At 45.5% G+C, this 26347-nt stretch overlaps 1 protein-coding gene across 3 annotated transcripts in view; it reads right to left on the reverse strand.

Moving 5' to 3' along the window:
* GMPR (guanosine monophosphate reductase) overlaps positions 1 to 26347 on the reverse strand; it is a 147289-nt gene that overhangs the window by 66742 nt on the left and 54200 nt on the right. For 2 of the 3 annotated variants that reach the window (XM_078368290.1, XM_002806679.6), the window contains exon 1: positions 7394 to 7581. In XM_078368290.1, coding sequence (XP_078224416.1) covers positions 7394 to 7480 — 87 coding nt within the window. In that variant the 5' untranslated portion in view covers positions 7481 to 7581. Of the gene's footprint in view, positions 1 to 7393; positions 7582 to 9440; positions 9583 to 26347 lie in introns of those variants that run through there. The other variant, XM_035294832.3, reaches the window with a different exon arrangement.

The following is a 26347-nucleotide window of genomic DNA, read 5'->3' on the forward strand; positions in this document are numbered from 1 at the left end:
GGACCTAATCAAACTCCACAGCTTCTGCACAGCAAAAGAAACAGTCATTAGAATGAATCAGCAACCAACAGAATGGGAAAAAATTTTTGCAATCTACCCATCTGACAAAGGGCTAATATCCAGAAATCTACAAAGAACTAAATCAGATTTACAAGAAAAAAACAAACCCATTCACAAGTGGGCAAAGGTATGAACAGACATTTTACAAAAGATGACATTTATGAGACCAAACATATGAAAAAATGCTCATCACTGGTCATTGGAGAAATGCAAATCAAAACCACATTGAGATACCCTCTCACACCAGTTAGAACGGCAATCATTAAAAAATCTGGCGACAACAGATGCTGGAGAGGATATGGAGAAATAGGAACACTTTTACACTGTTGGTGAGTATGTAAATTAGTTCAACCGTTGTGGAAAACAGTGTGGCGCTTCCTCAAGGACCTAGAAATAGAAATTCCATGTGACCCAGCAATCCCATTACTGGGTATATATCCAAAGGATTACAAATCATTCTATTATAAGGACACATGCACATGAATGCTCATTGCAGCACTGTTAACAATAGCAGACTTGGAACCAACCAAAATGCCCATCAATGATAGACTGAACAGGGAAAATGTGGCACATATACACTATGGAATACTATGCAGCCATCAAAAATGATGAGTTTGTGTCCTTTGTAGGGACATGGATGAATCTGGAAACCATCGTTCTCAGCAAACTGACACAAGAAGAGAAAATCAAACACCACTTGTTCTCACTCATAGGCAGGTGTTGAACAAAGAGAACACATGGACACAGGGAGGTGGCATCACACACTGGGGTCTGTGGCAGGGAACTAGGAGAAGTACAGGGGGAGTGGGGAGTTGGGGAGGGATAACATGGGGAGAAATGCCAGATATAGGTCATGGGGAGGAAGGCAGAAAACCACATTGCCAAGTATGTACATATGCAACAATCTTGCATGTTCTTCACACATACCCCAAAACTTAAAATGCAATAAAATATATATTTAAAAAAAAAAAAAGAACATCTCCGTGTGGAAAACCAAAACCCTCTGACCGCTACACACCGAGGTTCTCCCCACCCAAGGCCAGGTGGCCACAGGGTGAGGTCCACACCGCGCCTCAAAACACAAATAGAGCATTCATAAGGCATATATGACATCCAAAATATGAATACAACACCCACAGTGCTCATGTAGAAAATGCCTGCAATGCTAACGTAAAGCTTCAGTACAAAAATGTTAATATAAAATCCGCACTACCCACACGACCCTGCCAGTACAGCCCTTTTAATAACAATGCAACGTAGGGTTAGGGTTGGGGTTAGGGGTTAGGGGTTGGGGTAAGTGTTGGGGTTGGGGTAGGGGGTAGGGGTTGGGGGCTGGGGGCTGGGGGTTAGGGGTTAGGGGTTAGGGGTTAGGGGTTAGGGGTTAGGGGTTAGAATTTTAGGCCATATAAATTAAAACAGTTATCTGAGCAAAGCAATGATTCATGAATCACGGCTGAAGCACCAGAACGGAAAACAGGGCTTGGGGCTGAGGTTTCTCCTTGGCTCCAGCTAGGTGATTGCATATTATGGGATGGTTCCCTCGGTGTCACTCACCATACAGCCAACTGGTGGCTAGGCTCTTTGTCCTTGACTGTTTGGTTTGTTAATTTGTCAGTTTAAATGCCTCCAAGTTGGGTTTCTGTTTGCTGAGGGAAGACCTCAGGCTAGCGGCCTCCTCCTTTTTTAACATGTCAAATCCATTAATTCATTTCCATTTTATTTTATTAGCATTAAGAGAAGTAAATTCACCTTTTTGTTGTTATTCAGAAAGTCAGTTTAATTGGCAACCTATTTGTGATGGTGCATAAAATAATGCCTTTTAATCATTGGCATCTTAAATATATTAACCCTACTAAGCTTTGTTATTATTAAACCATAACAGGAGTTGAGTTTCCTTTTTTTTCCTCCCAGGCTTTAACCATTCAAAATACACTCAAGCATCTCCTAATGACGTGCATACTTTGAGAAATCTGTCCTTAGTCGTTTCATCTTTGTCTGAACACCACAGAGTGTCCCTATAAAACCTAGACGGTGTAGCCCACTGCACACCTAAGTTATATGGTATAGCCTGTTGCTCCCAGGCTACAAACCTCTATGGCACATCTCTGTACTGAATGCTGTAGTCAACTGTCACACCATGGTGACTGTGGATTGTGATCCCAAAATATCCGAGGCAGGTCTCAGTCAATTTAGAAAGCTTATTTTGCCAAGGTTAAGGACATGCCCATGACACAGCATCAGGAGGTCCTAATAACAGGTGCCCAAGGTGGTCAGGGTAGAGCTTGCTTTTATACATTATAGGGAGACATGAGACACTACTCAATATGTGTAACATGTACAGTCGTTTGGTCCAGTAAGGCAGAACAATCAGAAGCAGGAAGTGGGGGTGCTTCCAGGTCACAAGTAGATAAGAGAAAAAAGGTTGTATTCTTTTGAATCCTTGATCAATACACAGTTTGGTCTGGCTCAGTGAATCTGCATTTTTACATATACAGTAGGGCAGAGGAATGGTGCAATCTCAGCCCACCACAACCTCCGCCTCTTGGGTTCAAAGGATTCCCTTTCCTCAGCCTCCCCAGCAGCTGGTATTACAAGCATGCACCGCCACGCTAATTTTTGTATTTTAGTAGAGATGGGGTTTCTCCATGTTTGTCAGGCTGGTCTCGAACTCCCGACCTCAGGTGATCCGCCTGCCTCGGCTTCCCAAAGTGCTGGGATTACAGGCATTAGCCACTATGCCTGGCCAGGAAGCATATTTTGATTCTGATATTGTCAACTGTTTTTCAGGCAGAACTTGCTTTCCTTGAAGCATTAAATACTGCTTTTATATTTTATTACAGAAATAAAGCACAGATCCCTTTTTATCACTATATTCACTACTAGCTATATGGACACCTAAATTTAGAAACATTCCAGAATCTGGGCTTCCACACCCCAGCTGCCCCAAACTTCATGAATCACCACCTTTGTGGTGGAGACAATGTGTTTATTTGGAGTGTTTCCCTAGGCGATTCTAATGCATTCATGACTCAGAATGTCAGTTAAACCCTTTAATTTTTCCAAAGCAAAATTTACCAAGGCTGTTAAGGGTTGAATCATGTCTTCCCTCCAAAAAATGTTCAAGTCCTAACCTCCAGTACCTGTAACTGATGTGACCTTATTTTAAAAATAGGGTCATTGCAGACAATCAGTTAAGTAAGGTGAGGTCAAGAGCATGAGCCCTAGTCCAGTATTACACGTTCTTATGAGAAGAAGAAATTGCTGGGTGCAGTGGCTCATGCCTATGATCCCAGCACTTTGGGAGGCTGAGGCGGGCAAATCACCTGAGGTCAGGAGTTCAAGACCAACCTGACCAACATGGAGAAACCCTGTCACTACCAAAAATACAAAATTAGCTGGGTGTGGTGGTGCATGCCTGTAGTCCCAGCTACTTGGGAGGCTGAGACAGGAGAAGCACTTGAACCCAAGAGGCAGAGGTTGTGGTGAGCTGAGATCTTGCCATTGCACTCCAGTCTGGGCAACAAGGGCAAAACTCTGTCTCAAAAATAAATAGATTTTTAAAAAGGAGAAATTTGGACACAGATATACATAGAGGGAGAACCTGATGTGAAGATGGAGGCAGAGACTGGGGAGAACTGTCAGCAAACCAGCAGAAGCTGGGAGGAGGGCAAGGAACGGATTCTCCCTCCCGCCCTCAGAAGGAATCGAGCCTGCCAACATCTTGGTCTGGGACTGCTACCTTCCGGAACTGTAAGATAATCAGTTCTTGTGACTTAAGCCACCAAGTATGTGGTGCTCAATTATTATAGCAGCCCCAGGAAACCAGCGTACAAGCAAAGGTTAAAAAAAAAAAAGTAATCAATGATAGAGCTTGGACTAAAACACAGGTATGCTTCCTCCCAGCCACGCTGCCACGTTCTGTCCCCCTCAGACCAACCAGTAGCCGATGGTGAAAGCTAGACCAGAACTCGTCTCACTGGACTGCTGGGGAAAAACTGCTACGGAGTTTTAAGCAGAACGAACATCTATTGCGTCTTCCCTAGTCCTAAAACATAATGAGTAATTTGCTGCAATTCCCTTCAATGCCTGACAATGCATTAGTAAGTTTTTTGGGGGGGGTTATTTTTAGTTTTTAATTATTATCGGCCAGGCACTGCGGCTCACTCCTGTAATCCCAGCACTTTGAGAGGCCGAGGCAGGAGGATCACCTGAGGTCAGGAGTTTGAGACCAGCCAGGCCAACATGGTGAAAGCCTGTTTCCACTAAAAATATAAAAACTATCTGGGTGTGGTGTGCACCTGTAATCCCAGCTTCTCAGGAGCCTGAGGCAGGAGAATGGCTTAAACCCACAGGCAGAGGTTGCAGCAAGTCATTAGCACCCCACTGCACCCCAGCTTGGTTGACAGACTCTGTCTCAAAATAAATAAGTAAATTCTTTCTAGCTTAAGGACTAGCGTAGAATGTTAAGAGCCAGAAATGGGTTCCAAGGAAGAAAACAGGGAGAGTGCAGGCTCCCCAGCCTATCAGATGAAAACCAAGGTCTTGCCTCTATCCACAAACCTGTCACTTCTCAGAAAAAAGACTATCCAAATGTCCCTGCATGACCCTGTGGTGCTTTATTCTTCTGTGCCAGGGACTGGACATTTGAGAGATGAATGCCTCCCTGGAGAATCCAAGCTATGGCCACCTGGGCTACCGCTACCTGTATCCTTTGCCTCTCGGAGGTGACCTCAAATTCATCTCTTTCATGTTCATTTATGGGAGGCTGGTGGAAATGTCCTTGCAGGCATAGTGAAGCTTCTCCGGGAGATAACTCTTACTCTCAGTTTCCTGCTTACAGCCTGATGATCCATCACCAGGCCTGGCTCTTAGCAAAACTGTCACAAGGATAAGTCTGTCATCAACTGTCAAAACCCTCCTCTCCCAGCCAGACTCTACTCCCAGGGTGTATGTTCTCTTTCCTGGCTCCACACAAATCCGCTCTGTTAGGCTCAATGTGGATCATCTACCGTTCAGTTTCCAATTTGCCTCCAGAAGCTACTTCTGCCAGGATGCACTCATTTTAAGTTTCTGATTGTACAAGGAAAAGTTTTTACCTGCCTAAGAAAAATTTCAGGCATCAATAAGCAAACTGAGAAAACATGGAGAGGGAATTAGGGAGGCCTAATTAGAACCCTCAGCGCCACTGAGGCACGTAAAGTCAGATCACCGGGTGGCCGGCCAGGCAGCAGCCTCACGCACCAGGGAGCTAAACCATTACCGCAACCGGTTGGAAAGGCAATGCTGTTTCACATCAGTCTCCAGGCCCGTGGCTGGCAAACTCCCACAAACCTGAAAAAAGACTTCTCAAGGGCACTGAGTTCCCACTGCAAAGTGTACACGAAGACTGCAAAGGTGCCATCCCGAACTGGAACATTGGTGGTTACAATCTGCCCAAATTGTGAAGCCAAGTGTTGCATGACATTGTTGAATGATACACTATTCCCTGAGAAGGAGTAATTCATTCTATTACATAAATTTTAGTTTTAGAAACAGGGTTGTACAGGCTGAAGGAAAGTGGCACCATCATAGCTTATCGTAAACCTCCAGCTCCTGGGCTCAAGCCATCCTCCCACCTCAGCCTTCAAAGTAATTGGGACTACAGGTGTCCACCACTGTCTTTATTTTTTTTAATTTTTGTTGTAATCGCCAACTCCCGGGCTCAAGTGATCCTCCTGCCTCAGCCTCCCAAGTAGCTGGGACTACAGGTGTGCACAACTGCCCTGGCTAATTTTTAAAATTTTTGTAGAGCCAGGGTCTTGCTATGTTGCCCAGGCTGGTCTCGAACTCCTGGGCTCAAGCAATTCTTTCACCTGAACCTCCTAAAGTGCTGGGGTTACAGGTGTGATCCACTGTGCCTGGCCCTATTACATTAATCTTCAATATTTTATCTTCTCAACATGTCTGCTGGTTCAGAAAACACATACACCTGTGTTTTGAACATCCAATTTGCTGAAAAATAAGTTTCTCTCTTCTAAATACATTTTTAATAAAGAATATTGAGGCCACCAAATTATTAGCTTATCCAGAATCCCCATATTTCATCTTGGTCTTTCTACAGCTCATGCTTCCACAGGTCCACGCCTGCCCCCAAACTGTTTTTGTTCCAAGAGAGGCCCCTTCTTTAGCACCTGAAAGGTCATGAGGGACAGGCACAGGGCCACCTAATCTGGGGCAATAAGCGTTCATCATTCCTCCCCCACCTCCTCCAGTCAGGTGCCAGCCAGCCAATGCAGCTGGTTAGAGAAGGCGACTCGGTTTAGCCATTGGCTAACGCAGAGGCTTCCCCAGTCCATGCAAGCCCTCAGCTGGCAGCCCCACGAACTGCAGTTAGGCCTGGCACCGGAGTGGGGAGCGGACTTCTCCGCTGAGGCAATTTATTTACGGTCTTGTTTGTGGAGCTGGGTGGCCGGAGCTGCGCCGCCGGAGCTGCGCAGGCTGGCCCAGCCTCCTCGTGTTTACTCCTTCAGCCGTGTCCAGTTTCCTCAGTTTCCTCACCTTCCTCTCCTGCTCTCAGCAAAGCCAGTCACCAGCGCGCACCACCCCGGGGCACTCCACCTTTTAGGGCAACTAATTTATCCTTCCCGGGCTGACCTCCCTTCCCCCAGCCCCGGGCTATTTCCAGTCCGGTCTCCACCTGTTCCTGAGGCTTTGAGTACCTCGAGGCAGAACCAGGGAAACGCCCGAGGCTTCCCGTTCGCCCCCACCTGTCCCACCCCACAGCTCTCCGCTTCTCCAGGGCTAGGCTGGGACCGCAGAGTCCCGAAGCCCCACTGCCAGCAAGGCCGCCAAACTCCGAAAGTTAAACCCTGAACTCGTGCCCTGGGTTCTTGTGTTTTTTTCAGACGCTTTCGCGAAGTTCCACCGCTGGATCCAACGCGAAAACAGCAGCAGTTCTCAGCGCTAGGAGACGCTGCCAGAAAGCACCGGCATCTGCAGTTGCTTTTCCCGTCCTCTCTTCCCCCCGCTCCAGTTTCCTGGTCTTGCTCTAAGCGCCCTCATACCTCCATTCCTTCTACGCCAGTCGGACACTGGATCCCTGCCCCTGTGCGGTCTACTTTGACTGTGAACTCCCCTTAGGCCACCCAACCGGGCCGCATCACCGCCCTTAAAGACACCTCAGGTCCTGGCAGGTGGGGGACGGCGGAACGGGGGCGCAGCGCCCCAGCCTCAAACACCAAAGCAGGCCGGGTAACCCCAGGCCACCCGCTTCCACCCACCTGCCCTTCGCCACCCGGAAAAAAAAAAAAAAAAAAAAATCCCAGCCCCACCGCGACTTCCGAACGGCCCCCACCTCGGCGCGGCTCTTGAGGCTGCTCCGCTTAGGTCGGAGCAGGACATCCTTGAAGTCGAGCTTGAGGTCCGCGTCTATGTGGGGCATGGCGCGGCGGCTCCGGGCTGCGGCGACGGCGACGGCGGTGGGGCGGCACGGCGGGCAGCACGGCAGGCGCCTTGACTGCTGTGCCGCGGCCGGGAGCTGGCGCGGGCCGGGCGCGCACGCTGCGCTCTTAAACCCGCCCGCCGACCCGCGGTCACGCTCCGCCCGCCCCGGGCGCCGCCTCCGCCCCGGGCAGGGGCTGCAAGGCAGGCTGGTTAAGGACACACCTGCGGCTGAGTCTTTCCTCCTCTTCCCCACCCCCTGCCTTTCCCGCCGGTGTACAGCACGTGGAGGTGACCGAATGGGGACGGGGGAGGGAAATGCGCACCGTCCTGTTTGTCCCCAAGGTCCCGATGGGGAGGGGACTTAGCGTGTGCCTGCCTTATCTAAGGGAAAAGGTCTCTTCCTGTGAGCTTTTACTTTTTTTTTTTTTTTTTTTTAAGACAGAGTCTCACTCTGTCGCCCAGGCTGGAGTGCAGTGGCGCTATCGCCGCTCATCGCAGCCTGGACCTCCTGAGCTCAAACGATTCTACTTCCTCAGCCTCCAGAGTACAGGCACACGCCTCCACACCCGACTTATTTTTTAAATTATTTCCTGCAGGCGGGGGTTTCAGCATGTTGCCCAGGCTAGTCTCGAACTTCTGACCTCAAGTGATTCGCCTGCCTGGGCCTCCCAAAGTGCTGGGATTACTGGTGTGAGCCATGGCGCTCAGCTGTTTTCTCGTTTCTTAAAATTCAAGCCCGGTGTGCTCACCCAGTGCTGAGGGGCACGCCTCTCACTTGCCAAAGAACCAGAAACCCCAGGGAGGTTGGACAGAATTAAAGGAAAGAGCGTAGGAGTTAACTGTCTCGCTCTGCTGGGTTTATTGAGGCCATGATTCCCTTTGGATTTTTTGTTGGTGGTGGTGTTAAGAGACAAGGTCTCACTGTCGATTTCAGGAGTTTTGTTTAAGGAAAACAGAAGTAAGTCAAAGCAGATCCTGAGTCCCCCCTGAGGGTTCCCAGTAATGTGAGTTCATTCATTCCCTTGCTGACCTCACTGAGCCTTTATTATACACTCGGAATGTGCTGCAGGGCTTCATGCACTGGCTCATTCACTCTCAGAACAACCCAATAAAGAAAGAGCCATTTCACAGATAAGGTAAAACAGGGCTCCTATAAATGAAATAACTTGCCCAAGGCCGCAGAAAAATTAAATATAAATTTCTCAGTCCTTAAAACTTGCTACAACTCTTCACTGAAGCTGCTTTTGTCCTGGGACATCTCTTTGCCTGAGTTCAAAACCTGGCTCTACCACTTTCTAGCTAGGTGACCTTTGGGGAGTCAATTTCTCTAAGCCTCAGTTTTCTCATAAAAGGGGTGGGGTGGGAGGGAGTTATATCTCCTCCCAGGATTTTGTGAGAATTAAAGTGTGTGTGTTTAAGCACAATGTGTGTCCCATAGTGGTTGCTCAAGGCATGCTAGTTACTGATTTGTAGTCACGTTATGGGCATTATGTTTTGTATTCTCAAACTAGAATACTAACTGCACAAAGGCAAAAATCATCTTTCATCCTCTTCCACTTCTCTGCAGCCTCCAACTGTCTTCTGTGAGCTATCATATAAGGCTGACCATGAAAGATTCATCACAATATTCACTTTAACACAAATGTCTGAAGATGATAAAGGTCTCAGCCCATCTCATATGCTCTCATTAGCTATACCCCACAGGAAGTTCGTGAAGTTTCAGGGAAGGAAATGAAACTTATCAGAGAGAGAATGAAAGTAACCACAATTAGTCCCGCCCATGAAATGTTCATGACCCTTGACAAATTCTTGGGAGCTGACCCGATGTGCTGCTTATTTGCGAAGTACTGAAAGGAAACCTAATTCTGATCTTTTAAAGATAAAATAGAAGTAAAACATAATTACTAGATGGTATGATTATTTTTAAATTATTCTCCCTAAAGGGAAGAGAAACTGACCTTGCTAAGCATCTGCTGGAGTGAAGTACACAGGTGGGCGAGGGCTTTATTCACTGTTTCATACACGGTCTCAAAGGAGAGGCTTCTGTAGGTTGTCCTTGCTCTTTCCCTCTGGTCCTCCTTGTTTCTTGCCAGCCTCCTTCTATTAGAAGAGACAGAGAAGTTCATTTTGCACATTCCATTCCCTCCCCCTCTGGAACATTCTGTTATAATTGCCCTCTTCCCCAACACAAAATCATACTCCTGTTAGTCAGCCTGAGTCCCTGATTCTTCTGAAACTGGCTTTACAAAAATTATGACGGAGAAAAATCTGATATAGGAAAATGAAGACAGTGAAAGAAATCTGACTTAACTGACTCCATCTTGCTTTTAACCTCTAAGGTGTCCTTGTTCAGTTCTGGGTGTAGGCTGAGCTAACTATGGAAGCAATTGAGTTTCTGGTTTAACTCTGAAACAAAGATGAGAACAGCACCTTCCCAAAACATACCCCCTCCTTGCTTGGCAACCAGCCCACCTTTGTAAAACTAACAAAGTAGCCACAAGATTCCAAATCATGCTCAGGCTTCATGTAGCCAGAGGCCTCAAGATTCCTAACCTCCCCAGTTGCTTCTAGGAATAACGTATTGTAAAACCTAAGATTGGTGTTAGAGATATGTTTCAGTCAGTCCCTGTATTCTGATGGACCAGCTGTCACCACCCTGACCAGTAAACTGGCTCAGCTAGTTCAGTGATTCCACTCAGAAACAGAAGACAGCAAGAAAAATCCACTTTGACACCCTCTGATTTCATTCACCACCTGACCAATCAGCATTCCCCACTCCCTGGCTCCTGCCCACCAAAGTATCCTTTAAAAAGCCTAGGCTCTGAACTTTCAGGGAGATTGATTTTAGTAATAAAACTCCAGCTCCTGTTAGCTGACTCTGCATTTATTAAACTCTTTCTCTATTTCAGTAATACTGTCTCAGTAAATTGGCATTATCTATGCAGCAAGCAAGAAGAACCCGTAGGGCAGTTCCACTCCCACACCAAGTGAGACTCCTTTCAGCATTCTCTGGCTTTTTCAACATTCTCGTTCTCTACATATTTCTTTTCTTTTATTTATTTCTTTCTTTATTTATTTTTTTGAGATGGAGTCTTGCTCTTGTTGCCAAGGTTGGCATGCAGTGGAGCACTCTTAGATCACTGCAACCTCTGCCTCCCAGGTTCAAGCAGTTCTCCTGCCTCAGCCTCCCAAGTAGCTGGGATTACAGATGCCCACCACCATGCCCAGCTTATTTTTTGTATTTTTAGTAAATGGGGTTTCACTATGTTGGCCAGGCCGGTCTTGAACTTCTGACCTCAGGTAATCCACTCACTTTGGCCTCCTGAAATGCTGGGATTACAGGCGTGAGCCACCGTATCCAGCCTCTTGTAGGTATTTCTGCGTCTCATTACACTAATATACAATAATAGTTTCCCATCAATACAATGACTTTATGTTAAAGCTTTCACTATCTAGACAAAGCCATAAGTGATATCTAGAATTCAATTTGTTAACATTGTATTATGGGAGGGGAGGGTTATCTCCAAAATTATGTGGAATAAATTCCACTTGGTCACAGAGCATAATCCTTTTTTGTATTGACGAATCCTATTTGCTAATATTTTGTTAAGGATTTGTGCATCTGAGCTCGTAAGGGACATTAGTCTGTAGTTTTCTTTTGATGTCTTTATCAGGGTAATATTGGCCTCATAGAATTAGCTGGGAAATGTCCGATGCTCCATTTTCTGAAAGAGCTGGTGTAGGGTTGGGATTAGTTATTTAATATTTGATAGAATTAATCAGTTAACTAAAATTATGTGGAGTGATAAAATGGTTTATTTTTAGTAAATAAGTATCTCTCAAAACCCAGAAATAAAGTTGAGTATTAAAGGCTTTTTGATAATTCAAAATTCTAGTATTTAATACTAAGGGGATAAGAACAAATCTGGAGCCATCACACTACCTGATTTCAAACTATACGATAAAGCCATAGTCACCAAAATATACAGCATGGGGCTGGTATAAAAATAGGCATAATGACCAGTGGAACAGAAAAGACAACTCAGAAATAAACCCAAATACTTAGAGTCAACTGATCTTCAACAAAGCAAATAAAACATAAAGTGGGGAAAGGACACCCAGTTCAACAAATGGTGCTGGGATAACTGGCTAGCCACACGTAAGAGAATGAAACTGGATCCTCATCTCTCACCTTATACAAAAAGCAACTCAACATGGATTAAGGGGCTGGGTGAGGTGGCTCACACCTGTAATCCCAGCACTTTGGGAGGGAGGTTGAGGTAGGCAGATCACCTGAGGTCGGGTATTTGAGACCAGCCTGGTCAACACAGTGAAACCCTGTCTCCACTAAAAATACAAAAATTAGCTGGGTGTGGTGGCACGTGTCTGTAATCCCAGCTACTCAGGAAGCTGAAGCAGGAGAATGCTTGAACCCAGGAGGTCGAGGTTGCAGTGACCCGAGATTGGGACACAGCACTCCAGCCTGGTGACAGAGTGAGACTCCATTAAAAGAAGAAGAAAGAAGAAAAGGGGGGAGGAGGAGGGGGAGGATGATGATGATGATTAAGGCCGTAATGGAGGGAAAACCTCCAATGGAAAAACCCTTCTAGACATTGGCAAGGATTTCTTGACCAAGAACCCAAGAGCAAATGCAATAAAAACAAAGATAAATATAAATAGCTGGGACCTAATTAAAGAGCATGGCAAAAAGAACAGTCAGCAGAGTAAACAGACAACCCACAGAATGGGAGAAAATCCTCACAATCTATACATCTGACAAAGGACTAATATCCAGAATCTACAACAAACTCAGATCAGTAAGAAAAAAAACAATCCCATCAAAAAGTGGGCTAAGAGCATGAATAGACAATTCTCAAAAGAAGATATACAAATGGACAATGAACATATGAAAAAATGCTCAACATCACTAATGATCAGGGAAGTGCAAATCACAACCACGAGGCAATACCACCTTACTCCTGCAAGAATGGCCATAATCAAAAAATTTAAAAACAGTAGATGTTGGTGGCCAGGCGTGGTGGCTCACACCTGTAATCCCAGCACTTTGGGAGGCCAAGGCAAGTGGATCACAAGGTCAGGAGATTGAGACCATCCTGGATAACATGGTGAAACCCCTTCTCTACTAAAAATACAAAAATTAGTCGGGCGTGGTACTATGCATCTGTATTCCCAGCTACTAGGGAGGCTGAGGCAGAAGAATCACTTGAACCCAGAAGGCAGTGGTTGCAGTGGCACCAGTGCACTCCAGCCTGGGCAACAGAGCAAGACTCCATCTAAAAACAAAACAACCAAACAACTTCACATGTATCCCTAAACTAAAGTTAACACAAAAACACACGGTTGAGGAAACCAAGACTCAGGAATTGTGCTAGTCGTACAGTTAACGTAGCAGGGTAGATGAACTCTGTAAGCAGGGGCTGCTGAACTGCCACCACAGTCTATTGGCACTGCTCCGTAACGTGGTTTCCCTACTACCAGAAGTTGTGTGTGTTTTTTTTGAGACAGAGTTTTGCTCTTATTGCCCAGGCTGGAGGGCAATGGTGTAATCTTGGTTCACTGTAACCTCGGCCTCCCAGGTTCAAGCGATTTTCCTGCCTCAGCCTCCAGAGTAGCTGGGATTACAGGCACTCACCAACACACTCAACTAATTTGTTTTGTATTTCTGTAGAGATGGGTTTCACTATGTTGCCAGGCTGGTCTTGAACTTCTGACCTCAGGCGATCCACCTGTCGCCTCCCAAAGTGCTGGGATTACAGGCGTGAGCCACTGCGCCTGGCCTTTTTTTTTTTTTTTTTTTTTTTTAAATTGAGACAGAGTCTAGCTCTGTCACCCAGGCTGGAGTGCTGTGGAAAGATCTTGGCTCGCTGCAACCTCCACTTCCCAGGTTCAATTGATTTCCTGCCTCAGCCTCCTGAGTAGCTAGGATTACAGGCACCTGCCAGCATGCCTGGCTCATTTTTTTTTTTAATTTTTAGTAGAGATGGGGTTCCATGTTGGCCAGGCTGGTCTCAAATTCCTGACCTCAGGTGATCTACCTGTGGTCCTCCTAAAGTGCCAGGATTACTGGCATGAGCCACTGTGCCTGGTCACTTCATTCCTTTTTATGACCAAATAATATTCTAGTCTCCTTAAAACTTTCCCCCTTGATGCCTCACTTACCTTCCAGCTCTGTAACTTAACTAATCAAGTACTGATAAAAGAATTGTATGACTGCCCATGGAAAGAGAATTCTGCCTTAAGGAGGAACATAGCCTTTGACAATCTCCAGGCGGAGCTCCTAAGCTAAGATTCTGGGAGGGTGTGGTTCTTGCAAGGAGCTTTGGAGATTGATGTCACAAGTGAGAGGTCACTCAAGGGGAAAACCACCAGTGAAATCAGGTGTTTACTGATCCACACTACACAGGGGCCTGATATCAGCTCACATCCAACACTGCATTCCAAATAAAATGTACATGCTGGGCTTCTCAGAGAGTTTTGGCCAAGCAGAAATAGAGCAGGGTTGAATATAAATTCTGAAGGGCTTAGGGTATAAGAGCAATATCTGTTGTTTCTAATTGACCTGCTCCCTCTATTCATCCTTATTCAAACTGCAACCTTTCCCCTGAGGCAGTCACACACATGCACACACAGATGCTTGAAACATATTGTATCTAAACACTCCTGATTGTCAATAATGTTAATACGATCCACAGAGGGGACTACAGGCTGACGATTCATAGAAGAGATGCTTGGTTTGGCCAGCAGAGTGCTTTTTAACATTTTTGAGCTAGTTGAAAGCATCTACAAATGGAGAATTTTCACACTGAAAATCTGAACAGCCAACTTACTTTTAAAAACTGGGAGGCCTTGCTTGGGTTTCGCCCCCTCGGAGGTCTACTGTCTGCTAGAGGGAGTCAATGTCTCCTTAGACGGGGTGGGTAGGGGTTCCCTAAGGCATAAACCTGACTCCACCCTCCTGGCACATACATAGTTGTTTAAATTTGTCAGCCCTGATGGACAGTACACATTGAGGATAATGCCTCAATTTTCCAGCTCAATTCATGCAGAGAAAGTAGATCGGAATTCAATTTGCTTGTTTCTTGGGGCAGGGAAATTTGCGTGTGTCTGTGTATATGTTTGTTTAACTTATTTAAATAGACAAGTCAGTATCATAGTAATGGAATTTAGACTACTAAATCCAACACCAAAATGATTGGGTTTGCCTTCAGGATATGATTCTATCTTTAAAATAACATTAGAGATTAAAGCCTGTGATGGTATTATTATTAAGGTGGTTGTTATTACGGTGAGTCTAAATTAGTCTGGCATAATCATCTCATTACCATCCCGGTGATCGCCTTTCTTTTAATTAAAATCTTCTGTGTCAGAAATAAGGCAGAAGGGAAGAAAATAATCTCTACATTAAAGTTCCCATAGAGTCTTCCTTTAATCCGGTTAATCTGGTATTGGGTAGTTTATTAAAAATGCTGTTTTTCACATTTTCCACTGAGATGGAGCCTCCACTTCTTAACTTGATTGTGTTTCCAGCTCAGACATTGAGTTGTAACTGACAGAAGATGTAACATGACTTTTTCTTGCAGTGGGGTTTACAGCTAACCGATCACAGCCTGTTACAGATTTCTTTGTTCCTTCTCCACTACTGCTTTTTATTAGAAAATTATATTTTTCTATTCTATATTAGAAAATTAATATATTTTCTAATAAAAAGTCTTCACTATTTTTATTAGAAAAAAATATTGCTTTTTCTTGATTTTCTCACAAGCCCTACCTGTGAAGATCACTTTTTTGTCCTTCCTTCCTTCCTTCCCTTCCTTCCCTCCCTCCCTCCCTCCCTCCCTCCCTCCCTTCCTTCCTTCCTTTTTTGGATGGAGTCTTACTCTTTTGCCAGGCTGGAGTGCAGTGGCCTGATCTGGGCTTACAGGCATGCCCGACCATGCCTGGCTAATTTTTGTATTTTTAGTAGAGATGGGGTTTCACCATGTTGTCCAGGATGGTCTTGATCTCCTGACCTCGTGATCTACCTGCCTCAGCCTCCCAAAGTGCTGGGATTACAGGCGTGAGCCACCATGCCTGGGCGTTTGTTGTTATTTTTGTTTTGTTTTGTTTTGTTTTGAGACAGAGTCTCACTCTGTCACCCTGGCTGGAGTGCAGTCAAGTGATCCTGGTTCACTGCAACCTTTGCCTCCCAGACTTAAGTGATTCTCCTCCCTCAACCTCCCGAGTAGCTGGGACTACAGGCGTGTGCACCAGCACGCCCAGCTAATTTTTGTATTTTTAATAGAGATGGAGTTTCACCATGTTGACCAGTCTGGTCTTGAACTCCAGACCTCAGGTGATCCACCTACCTTGGCCTCCCAAAGTGCTGGGATTACAGTTGTGCGCCACCGTGCCCAGCCTTGTTTGTGTTTTTGTTTGAGACAGGGTCTTGCTCTACCACCCAGGCTGGAGTGCAGTGCTGATCACTGCAGCCTCAGACTCCTGGGCTCAAGCAATCTTCCTGCCTCAGCCTCCCAAAGCATGGTGGTGGGTGCCTGTAATCCCAGCTACTCTAGAGGCTGAGGCAAAAGAATCTTACTCCAGTCTGGCCAAGAAGAGTGAAACTCTGTGGCCAGGCGCAGTGGCTCATGCCTGTAATCCCAGCACTTTGGGAGGCTGAGGTGGGTGGATCACCTGAGGTCAGGAGTTCAAGACCAGCCTGGCCATCGTGGTGAAACCCCATCTTAATTTAATTTAAAAAAAAAAAAAAGTGAAACTCTGTCTCAAAAAAAAAAAAAAAGAAAGAAAAGAAAAAACACACAAAGAGAGAAAGAAAGCTACAGCACTTCAACACTGAGTTTGGGGCCATTTTAAACAGCGAAATTTCCAGTGATGAGCACAACAATGTGAAAATCAAGGGACTAGATCATCTGTAAAAAAGAAACTCAGCCATGGTTCATGCCTGTAATCCCAGCACTTCGGGAGGCTGAGTCAAGCGGATCCCTTGAATCCAGCAGTTTGAGACCAGCTGGGGGCAACATAGTGAGACTTCATCTCCACAAAAAATAAAATAATTAGCCAGGCATGGTGGTACATGCCTGTAGTCCTAGCCACTTGGGAAGCTGAGGTGGGAGGATTTCATAAGCCATGATCTCACCACTGCACTCCAGCCTGGGCAACAAGAGTGAAACTCTGTCTGAAAAAAAAAAAAGGAAAAAGAAAAGAAAAATAAGCCGGACAGCAAAAATCTTTCTAATCTGTAATCTAACTCTTAACCACTGTGCCATACTGCCTCTTGGCTGCAGAGGTGTCTTGTTAAAATGAGACTGAGGTAAAAGGAAAAATAGAGGGTCAGTAGCGCTTTCAGGTTATCAGGATGTACTGAGTGCTCACTGTGGGGCTGGTGCCTGTGCTTTTACCCAGAATGTCAAAGTAGACAATCTGAAGAACTAGGAGGCAGGTTCATTTCACCGGTTTTCAGTTTGGATCCATCACTAATCTCACTTGTGGATGCGACATGTTTTCTCTATCTACACACAGTATTGTATACCTGAATATTCATTAAATTACTATTTCAGTAGTTCTTTTTCCTTTCCTTGTAAACTATGTATTTTTTTTTTTTAAGATGGAATCTTGCTCTGTCTCCCAGGCTGCAGTGCAGTGACAAGATCTGGGCTCACTACAACCTCTGTCTCCCGGTTCAAGTGATTCTCCTGCCTCAGGCTACCAAGTAGCTGGGATAACAGGCGTATGCCACCCCACCCGGCTAATTTTTTTTGTATTTTTAGTAGAGACAAGGTTTTACCATGTTGGCCAGGATGGTCTCGCTCTCCTGACCTTGTGATCCACCCACCTCGAACCTCCCAAAGTGTTGAGATTCCAGGTGTGAGCCACTGCACCCTAAGGGCCAACCATGATGCTATTTATAGCTGGATTGATTCTGGAGCCACCTCTATTCTTGAGCTAGGTGTTGGCTCAAACAGCATGTTGTCCGTGAAGCCCCTTCGTTGACTCGAGTTTTTCTTTGTACCATATCAGATTGAGGACATGTGTGTCAGGGAACCAAGGGCTACTCTGTCCTGGGTCACATCTGTCACGACTCCTGCACAAGAATGGTGTGGACACTGTCCGTCAACATGTCCAAATTAGGACATCTTGGCGTTTAAAATTCAGGGGTTGCATCTGGTCTGCAGATCTTTCCAATTAGAGCTGATTCTCATGATTCGAGGTGGTTCCATTCTGTGAAGTTGCTGGGAGCACTGGATTGGTGAATACGGAAGTACTGCTCCCAAGGAAAAGAGAGGTTAGGTTCTTGCAAGCCTCTGGTCACAACGTTTTCAACATCTGATCAGTACTCAGCCTTGTTTTCTGTGTGTTTGTGTTTAAAGACAGCTTGCTTGATACAGATGGTTGATTCCTAACGTGGAACTCATGGCCGACACCACTGCAACGCATGCTGGAGCCTAGCTTATTGAACACACCTCTGTTCTCCATAAGGCACATGGCAGCTTTCTTATGCTCAGGAACACTGAACAGCACTTGGGCACTATGCCCAGCTCACTGCAGCCTCCACCTCCCAGGTTCAAGCGATTCTCCTGCCTCAGCCTCCTGAGTAGCTGGGACTATGGGCGTGCGCCACGACACCTGGCTAATTTTTGTATTTTTAATAGGGATGGGCTTTCCCTACTAAAAGACAAAAATTAGCTGGGTGTGGTGGCAGGCACCTGTAATCCCAGCTACTTGGGAGGCTGGGGCAGGAGAACTGCTTGAACCTGGGAGGCAGAGGTTGCAGTGAGCTGAGATCATTCCACTGTGCTCCAGCCTGGGTGACAGAGTGAGACTCCATCTAAAAAAAAAAAAAAAAAAAAGAGCAAAAAGTACAAACAATTTGGCACAAAACAGACTGCACAAAGGACACTTGCTTACACAACAAGAGCTACAAGAACCCAGACGTCGTCTTGTTCCACCAGGAGTGTGTACCTCATGGGACTCTAATTTTTCACTGCTCTGCACATTTGTGCAAAGGAAAGAGAAAGTACAGTGAGTATTGACTTGGGGGTTACACATAGATCACAGCAACAGCAGCATAGAGAAGCCACGTATGATGAGGATTGACTGTACTGGAGTACCACTTGATTACAGATTGTCTGCCTGGAACCCACCAGCAAATTCTGAAACCTAGCTCTTCAAACCACTAACCCAGCGGGTATTGTTTTGGCTGCTTGAATTTTCTCTCTCCCCCAGTGACGGTTCCTTGCCTAGCTAAGATTCCTATCTGCAAAAGAAAGTCAGGAAACACTAGTCTGCTCTTCTGAGGGCCTTGAACTTTCTCTACACTCCTGTTCTGGGGCGTGGCAGTAGGCATCACCTCCAGCTCCTCAGTCTCCATAATGCTGAGGCTTTTCTCACTTTTCCCCACTTTTTTCCCCTTGTAGACTTCTGTCCTCATTAACTTAGACAGAGTTTCGCTCTGTCACCCAGGCTGAAGTGCAGTGGCGTGATCATGGCTCACTGTAACCTCCACTGTCCAGGCTCAAGTGATCCTCCCACCTCAGCCTCCCAAGTAGCTGGGACCACAGGTGTGCACCACCATGCCCAGTTATTTTATTATTATTATTGTTATCATTATTATTTGTAGAGATGAGATCTTGCTATGTTACCCAGGTTGGTCTTCAACTCCCAGGCTCAAGCAATCCTCCCCCTGCTTCGGTCTCCCAAGGAGTTCTGGGATTACAGGCTTGAGCCACCGTGTCTGGCCTCATTCCATATTTTTTGATGCATTTCATTCCTGTGGCACCATTCTCCTATACTTCTAAGAAACTTCAAACAAAAAGCAATTTGTTTTGATTTCTACTTCTAGAATGAGTCTCTTGGATTGGTCATAGAATCCACGAGAACCAGAGAGCTATTTTAAGCAGAAGTGAGTCTTGCAGAGAACAAACAGAATGACAAAAGTTCTGACTATGTGGCATGTGTTTGGTAAAGGAAGCTATTTTAGGATCTTTTCAAATAAAACGTGCCATTGAGACTTTCGGTGATAACTTTTGCCAAGTTGTAAGGAGACTGGTTTATTCCATAGCTCTTCTTCAGTGCTGTGTCCCATGGTTCTCCTGTCTCTCCCCATTCTAAAGCATTCCTAAGTCTTTTTGAAGTTTTGTCACAAAAAGAAGATCCCTGAATATATGCCACTGTCTACCCTTTGGTTCCCATTCTAGTTTTGGTTTTTTCTTGCCTTTTTTTTTTTTTTTGTTTTGAGAAGGAGTCTCGCACTGTTGCCCAGGCTGGAGTGCAACGGCATGACCTCAGCTCACTGCAATCTCCTGGGTTCAAGTGATTCTCCTGCCTTAGCCTCCCGAGTAGCTGTGAGGTTGCAGGTACCCGCCACCACATTTGGCTAATTTTTTGTATTTTAATAGAGATGGGGTTTCACTATGTTGGGCAGGCTGATCCCCACTCTAGTTTCTTTTCTTTTTTTTTTTTTCTCCTTGGAAAGAAAGTCTTACTCTGTCTCCCAGGCTGGAATGCAGTGGCATGATCTCGGCTTACTGCAACCTCTGCCTCTCAGGATCAAGCGATTCTCCTGCCTCAGCCTCCTGAGTAGCTAGGATTACAGGCATGTGCCACCACACCTGGCTAATTTTTGTATTTTTAGTAGCGAGGAGGTTTTGCCATGTGGGCCAAGCTGGTCTCGAACTCCTGACCTCAGGTGATCCGCCTGCCTCAGCCTCCCAAAGTGCTGGGATTACAGGCATAAGCCACTGCACTCAGCCTCATTTATTATAATTTTTAAAGAGGGCGTGTCGTTGAAAAGCAGGAAACAGTAGAAACCAAATACTGAAGTACTCTGTTCTTCCCAAGTGGCAGATTTTTCCCCCCAGTACCAGAGGGTACAAACTCAAATCAAATCTGGTCTCCTGGCTCTTTGCATAGATCTATGGGTACCTAGATGATTAGTTTCTCTAGACTTTCAAAACCAAGAGCTTAGTTTCTACGTTCTCCTTCTTGCCCCTGCTGGGCTGCGACTGTTAAATAAGGCTATAAGAAAATCAGCCCCTAACTGAGACAGCTAAATACTCACATAGCATCTGGGTTCTGCAGACATTTAATGAGCCTGTGATGCTCCCCGCTCCTGCGTAACTGAATGAAGACCTCACTGCTCGGTTCACGCTGGTTCACCTGCAGAATGTGCAAAGCAGGAGGCTACTCTTCCTTTTTTCTACTTGCCCCCTGATCCTTTGCCCATTTCCTTAATAAGCTGCCTTTATCTCTGCCTCTATTGATTCACACGCTTTTTATCCCTACCTATTACTCCTTAAGCACTAAATATATCCCATTGTTCACATCAGTAAGATCTAATCTTTATGAAATCCACATCTCTTTTCTTGTAGATATGTTGGATTATTGTGTATGTGTGTGTCCATGTAGCTAATATAACATTGGACATCTGAGTAGTTAGCATAGAAGTAAAAAGTAAAATAAAGGATACTGGAGTCCAGGAAGGGTAGGGGTTTTCCTTGCCTGCTGCCCACATGGAGTAGATTTATCGAGACGGGGGAACTGCAATAGAAAAAGACTTCAAATCACACAGAGCTGGCTGACCGGGAGACTGGAGTTTTATTACTCAAATCAGTCTCTCTGAAAATTCAGAGTCTCACATTTTTCAATAATAGTTTGGCAGGTGGGGAAATGGGTGCTGCTGATTGGCTGGGGATGTAGTTCGTAGAGGTGTGGAAAACAGTCCCTGTGCACGGAGCCTGCATGTCGGTGGGGAACCACAGGACAGTTGAGTCAAGAGTCAGAGGGTCCTGGGAGAGGAGCCATTAGGTCTTCAAAAGCGAAAAAGCCTGGCAGGGCACGGTGGCTCACACCTATAATTCCAGCACTTTGGGAGGCCAAGGCAGGTGGATCTCCTGAGGTCAGGAGGTGGAGACCAGCCTGGCCAACATGATGAAACCCATCTCTACTAAAAATACAAAAATTGGACTCCATGTTTGGGTGTCCTTCCACAAACATTACCTTTGTGGAAGCTGTTTTTCTTTCTCCTGAATTTTCCCTCTGGGGTCCCCTTCCACACTCCCCTCCTAAACTCTATCTCTCTCCATTCCCTTCCATTCAGTGTGAAAGCTGTTTTCCCCTCCTGGATTCCATCTTTCTGGATTATTTCACTCAGTGTGAGAGTCAGCTGTTTCTCTCTCCTTCTGTTTCTCTCTCTTTAAATAAATCACTTTCTAATACACACACACACACGCGTGCGCGCGCACACACACACACACACAAATTAGCAGAGTGTGGGTGGGTGCCGATAATCCCAGCTACTTGGGAGGTGGAGGTTGCAGTGAGCTGAGATCAGGCCACTTCACTCTAGCCTGGGTAAAAGAGGGAAACTCCATCTCAAAAAAAAAAAAAAAAAGAAAGAAACAAAGAAAGTGCAAAAGCCTGAAAAGACATCTGAAAGGGCTAATCTTAAGGCTCTACAATAGCAAGCCGAGATCACGCCATTGCACTCCAGCCTGGGCAAGAGAGTGTAACTCCATCTCAGACAAATTTTTTAACAATTAGATCATTATAGTTATAGAAAATAATGAAACATTAATTTCAATTTATTCAATTCAATAAATTGAAATTAATGTTTCATTATTTTCTATATAATAAATTGAAATTAATGTTTCACTATTTCCTGTGACTATAATGATCTAAGTGTTCAAACTTTTTTGGGGGGTTAATTATAACTGCAACTTTTATTAGACACAACTGATCAAAACAATTTGAGTAAATTACACATACACATAACTATTGAACAGCAGAAGTAACATGTCTTTAAGAGGCGGCTTTTACTGGCTGCATCGTGGGCTGGATTATACTCGGACGCTTGATGCCGAACAGGTGCAGTCCTTGCTCACAATACTGCTCCACCCAGCAAGATGCTTTGCTCGTCATGGCTACTCTGGGACCCAGGCTTCTGCAGGCTTCCTCTCAATGTCCGCACCCATGATCACTGAGGCAGGAGAAACGGAATGTGGCAAGTGGTGCAGTGGCTCTAAAGTCTCTGCCTGGAAATGACACATGTAACCTCCGTTTGCACCTCATTAGCCCATGCCAGTCCCAGGGCCACATCTAACTTCAAAGAGAGCTGGGGAAGAGCAAACCTTCCAGATGGTCAAAAGGGAAGAACTGGAATTCATGTGAAGCCCTGCACAGATAAATGGGGCTTCCTTTCCACTTCCCTTCTAATTCATTGTGGCATCGAGCATTGAAATAGATGCTCGATGCTGCAAAGAAAAAAACAGCACTGAGACAAAGGATCTTTCAGCAACGCGATTTTTACTCCCTGGACCGCAGGAAGGTTACCCTCGTTAGCTATCTTGCCACAAGAGTACAATGAACAAAGGAAAACACAAATTTATCCCTTAGGCATTTGGGGTTGTCCTTAATGCTGTGTCTGATCTCTGTTGGCTGGAGCAAGACCTCACAATTTAAACTAAAACCCGATTGGCTAACAACTAAAAACTTTTCTAAACAGGTAAAAGCAATGGAGAGCTGGGACATGCCTGTAAGCACGTCCAGCAGACATCTTGTTTAAAGTACAAGGACATAGAATGTGCTACGTGCCTATAAGCATGATGTCTAACAGCTACATAGGATAGGGCTTAACAAAGTTATTAGCACATTTATTCTTTAACAAGAAAGGAAACTTTAAAAAGATTCTACTTCCCACGTTCTTGGGAATGAATATATATACTTTTTGAGGCGGGGTCTCACTCTGTTGTTCTGGCTGGAGTGCAGTGGTGCAGTCACAGTGCACTGCAGCCTCCACTGATCCCCAGGCTCAAGCCATCCTCTCACATCAGCCTCTCGAGAAGCTGGGACTACAGGTGCTTGCCACCATGCCTGGCTAATTTCTGTATAATTTTGTAGAGATGGTGTTTTGCCAGGTTGCCCATGCTGGTTTCGAACCCTCTGGGCTCAAGCGATCTGCCTGTTTCAGCCTCCCAGAGTGCTGGGATTATAGGTATGAGCCACTGCACCCTGCCTGAGTATTAGTTATTGCTAACATGAGGCAGAGTTCAGAAGTGATTTTATTCCCATTATTATGTTTGTCTTTCTAGATAGAAGTTACGGAAACTTTGGTCATATAGGTAGATGAGAATAAAAGGAATTTTGTTAGAAAAATGTCACTCAAGGGCCAGCACAGTGGCTCATGAGTAATCCAAGCATTTTGGAAGACCAAGTGCTGGAAGATTGCTGGAGCCCAAGAGTTTGAGACTAGCTTGGGCAACATAGTAAGAACCCATATCTGGAAAAAATTGAAAAAATTAGCCAGATGTGGTTATGTGCAACTGTAGTCCCAGCTACCCAGGAAGCTGAGGCTAAAGAATCGATCCCTTGAACCCAAAACTCCAAGGCTGCACTGAGCTATGATCGAGCCGCTGCACTCTAGCCTGGACAACAAAGTGAGACTAAAGGAACAAACAACAAAACCCCAGAGAAATGTTCCTCAATTCTTTGAACCCTTTCTGAATTGTATGTTAAAAGTCTAATGGTGTTGGGAGGCTGAGGTGGGTGGATCACGAGGTCAAGAGATCGAGACCATCCTGGTTGACAGGGTGAAACCCTGTCTCTACTAAAAATACAAAAAAAATTAGCTGGGCGTGGTGGCGCATGCCTGTAATCCCAGCTACTCAGGAGGCTGAGGTGGGAGAATTGCCTGAACCCAGGAGGCGGAGGTTGCGGTGAGCCGAGATCGCTCCATTGCACTCCAGCCTGGGTAACAAGAGCAAAACTCCATCTCAAAAAAAAAAAAAGTCTAATGGTGATCTGTCTATAACAGGCACTCACTTACAATGATCTACCAGCTAACAACACCTTCATCAGGGCCTACTTTTTTCCTTGAAAGCAAATATTTAGAAATCCAAGTTGCTAAATGATTTGTACCCAGCGGTAAGAAGCATCCCCTTTCCTGATACCTATATGAGTATTTCAAAGAGGATCTGGAGATTCTGTACGCCAGGGCAATGCAACACCATGAAGATGGGTTGGGCATGAGGGATGCCCTCCTTCCGGCAGTGGTGTGATCTTGGCTCACTGCAAACTCTGCCTCCTGGGTTCAAGCGATTCTCCTGCCTCAGCCTTCCGGGTAGCTGGGACTACAGGTGCGTGCCACCATGCTTGGCTACTTTTTTGTACTTTTAGTAGAGATGGGGTTTCACCATGTTAGCCAGAATAGTCTCAATCTCCTGAACTCCTGATCCACCTGCCTCAGCCTCCCAAGGTGCTGAGATTACAGGTGTGAGCCGCCGCACCCGGCCAGAAGGATACCTCTCTTTTGGGAAGCTGGGAACCTTATTTGTGCACTGATAAGAGAGCAGGGATAAAAAAGAAACTGACTTTATATCACTGGTATTCTCGGGTCAGTTTCAGAAAAGAGAGTGGATGCAAGTTGAACATATTGACGGAAATGGATTCCCTTTTAGAACCATCTGTACCTGCGTATCCCTTGGAATGCCTTTGCATAGCCCAGGGGTGCATGTGCCCCAGTGTGAAGGCTGCAGTATTAAAACTTACTACTTGAGCCCATGAGAGGACACATTTCAGAAATTTGTCTCTCATAGTTCTGGAGAGTAGGAAGTCTGCGATCAAGGATCCAGCTGAATTGATTTCTCATGAGGGCTCTTCCTGGATTGCAGAAAGATGCCTTCTTGCTGTGTCCTCACAGTAGTGAGAGAGAGAAGGAGAGGGAAAGCGATAGAGTGAGATAGACAGAGAGCATGCTAGCTCTCTGATGTCTCTTCTTAAAAGGGCTAGGCTGGGCGCAGTGACTCATACCTGTAATCCCAGCACTTCGGGAGGCTGAGGCAGGCAAATCACTTGAGGTTAGGAGTTCAAGACCAGCCTGGCCAACATGGTGAAACCTCATACCTACTAAAAATACAAAAATTAGCTGGGTGTGGTGGTACATGAATATACCTGTAACCTCAGCTACTCAGGGGGCTGAGGCAAGAGAATCACTTGAACCTGGGAGGCGGAGGTTGCAGTGAGCCCAGATTGCACCACTGTACTCCAGCCTGGGCGACAGAGCGAGACTTCATCTCAAAAACAAAACAAAACAAAGCCCAAAAAACCCAAATAAGATTAAACAAGATAATGCATATCAGAAGTCTCCAGACCCCAGGCTGTGGACGGGTACCTGTCCATGGCCCATTAGGAACTGGGCCACATAGCAGGAAGTGAGCGGGCCAAGGAGCTTTACCACCTGAGCTCAGCGTTCTGTCAGATCAGTGGGCACTAGATTCTCACAGGTGCACAGACCCTGTAGTGAACTGCGCATGTAAGGCATCTAGGTTGCACACTCCTTATGAGAATCTAAGGCCTGGTGATCCGTCACTGTCTCCCAACTCCCCTGGATGGAACTGTCCCATTGCAAGAAAACAAGCTCAGGGCTCCCACCGATTCTACATAATGGCGAGTTGTGTATAACTATTTCATTATATCTTACAATGTAATCATAATAGAAATAAAGGGCACAATAAATGTAATGCTCTTGAATCATCCTGACACCATCCCCCATCCCTGTCTGTGGAAAAATTGTCCTCCATGAAATGGGTCCCTGGTGCCAAAAAGGTTGGGGACTGCTAATGTCATGGTCTTTATGACTATGCCACACACAGCATTTAGTGAATAGAAGTTGTAACATAATAATATCATTATTAACATTATTTTATGTGAAAATGAACTCAGGTGCATGAACAAGTATTGTGTAAATGTGCACATGTGTTAAAGATAAAACATGGGCTTCATACATATTCCACTCTCCCTGTCTTGGGCTCCTTACACCAAGACCCCTGGAAGAAGCAGCACTGGCCATTCTTGG

This window comes from Callithrix jacchus, chromosome 4 (assembly GCF_049354715.1).
Source record: "Callithrix jacchus isolate 240 chromosome 4, calJac240_pri, whole genome shotgun sequence".
In the NCBI taxonomy this organism is placed as follows: Eukaryota; Metazoa; Chordata; class Mammalia; order Primates; family Cebidae; genus Callithrix; species Callithrix jacchus.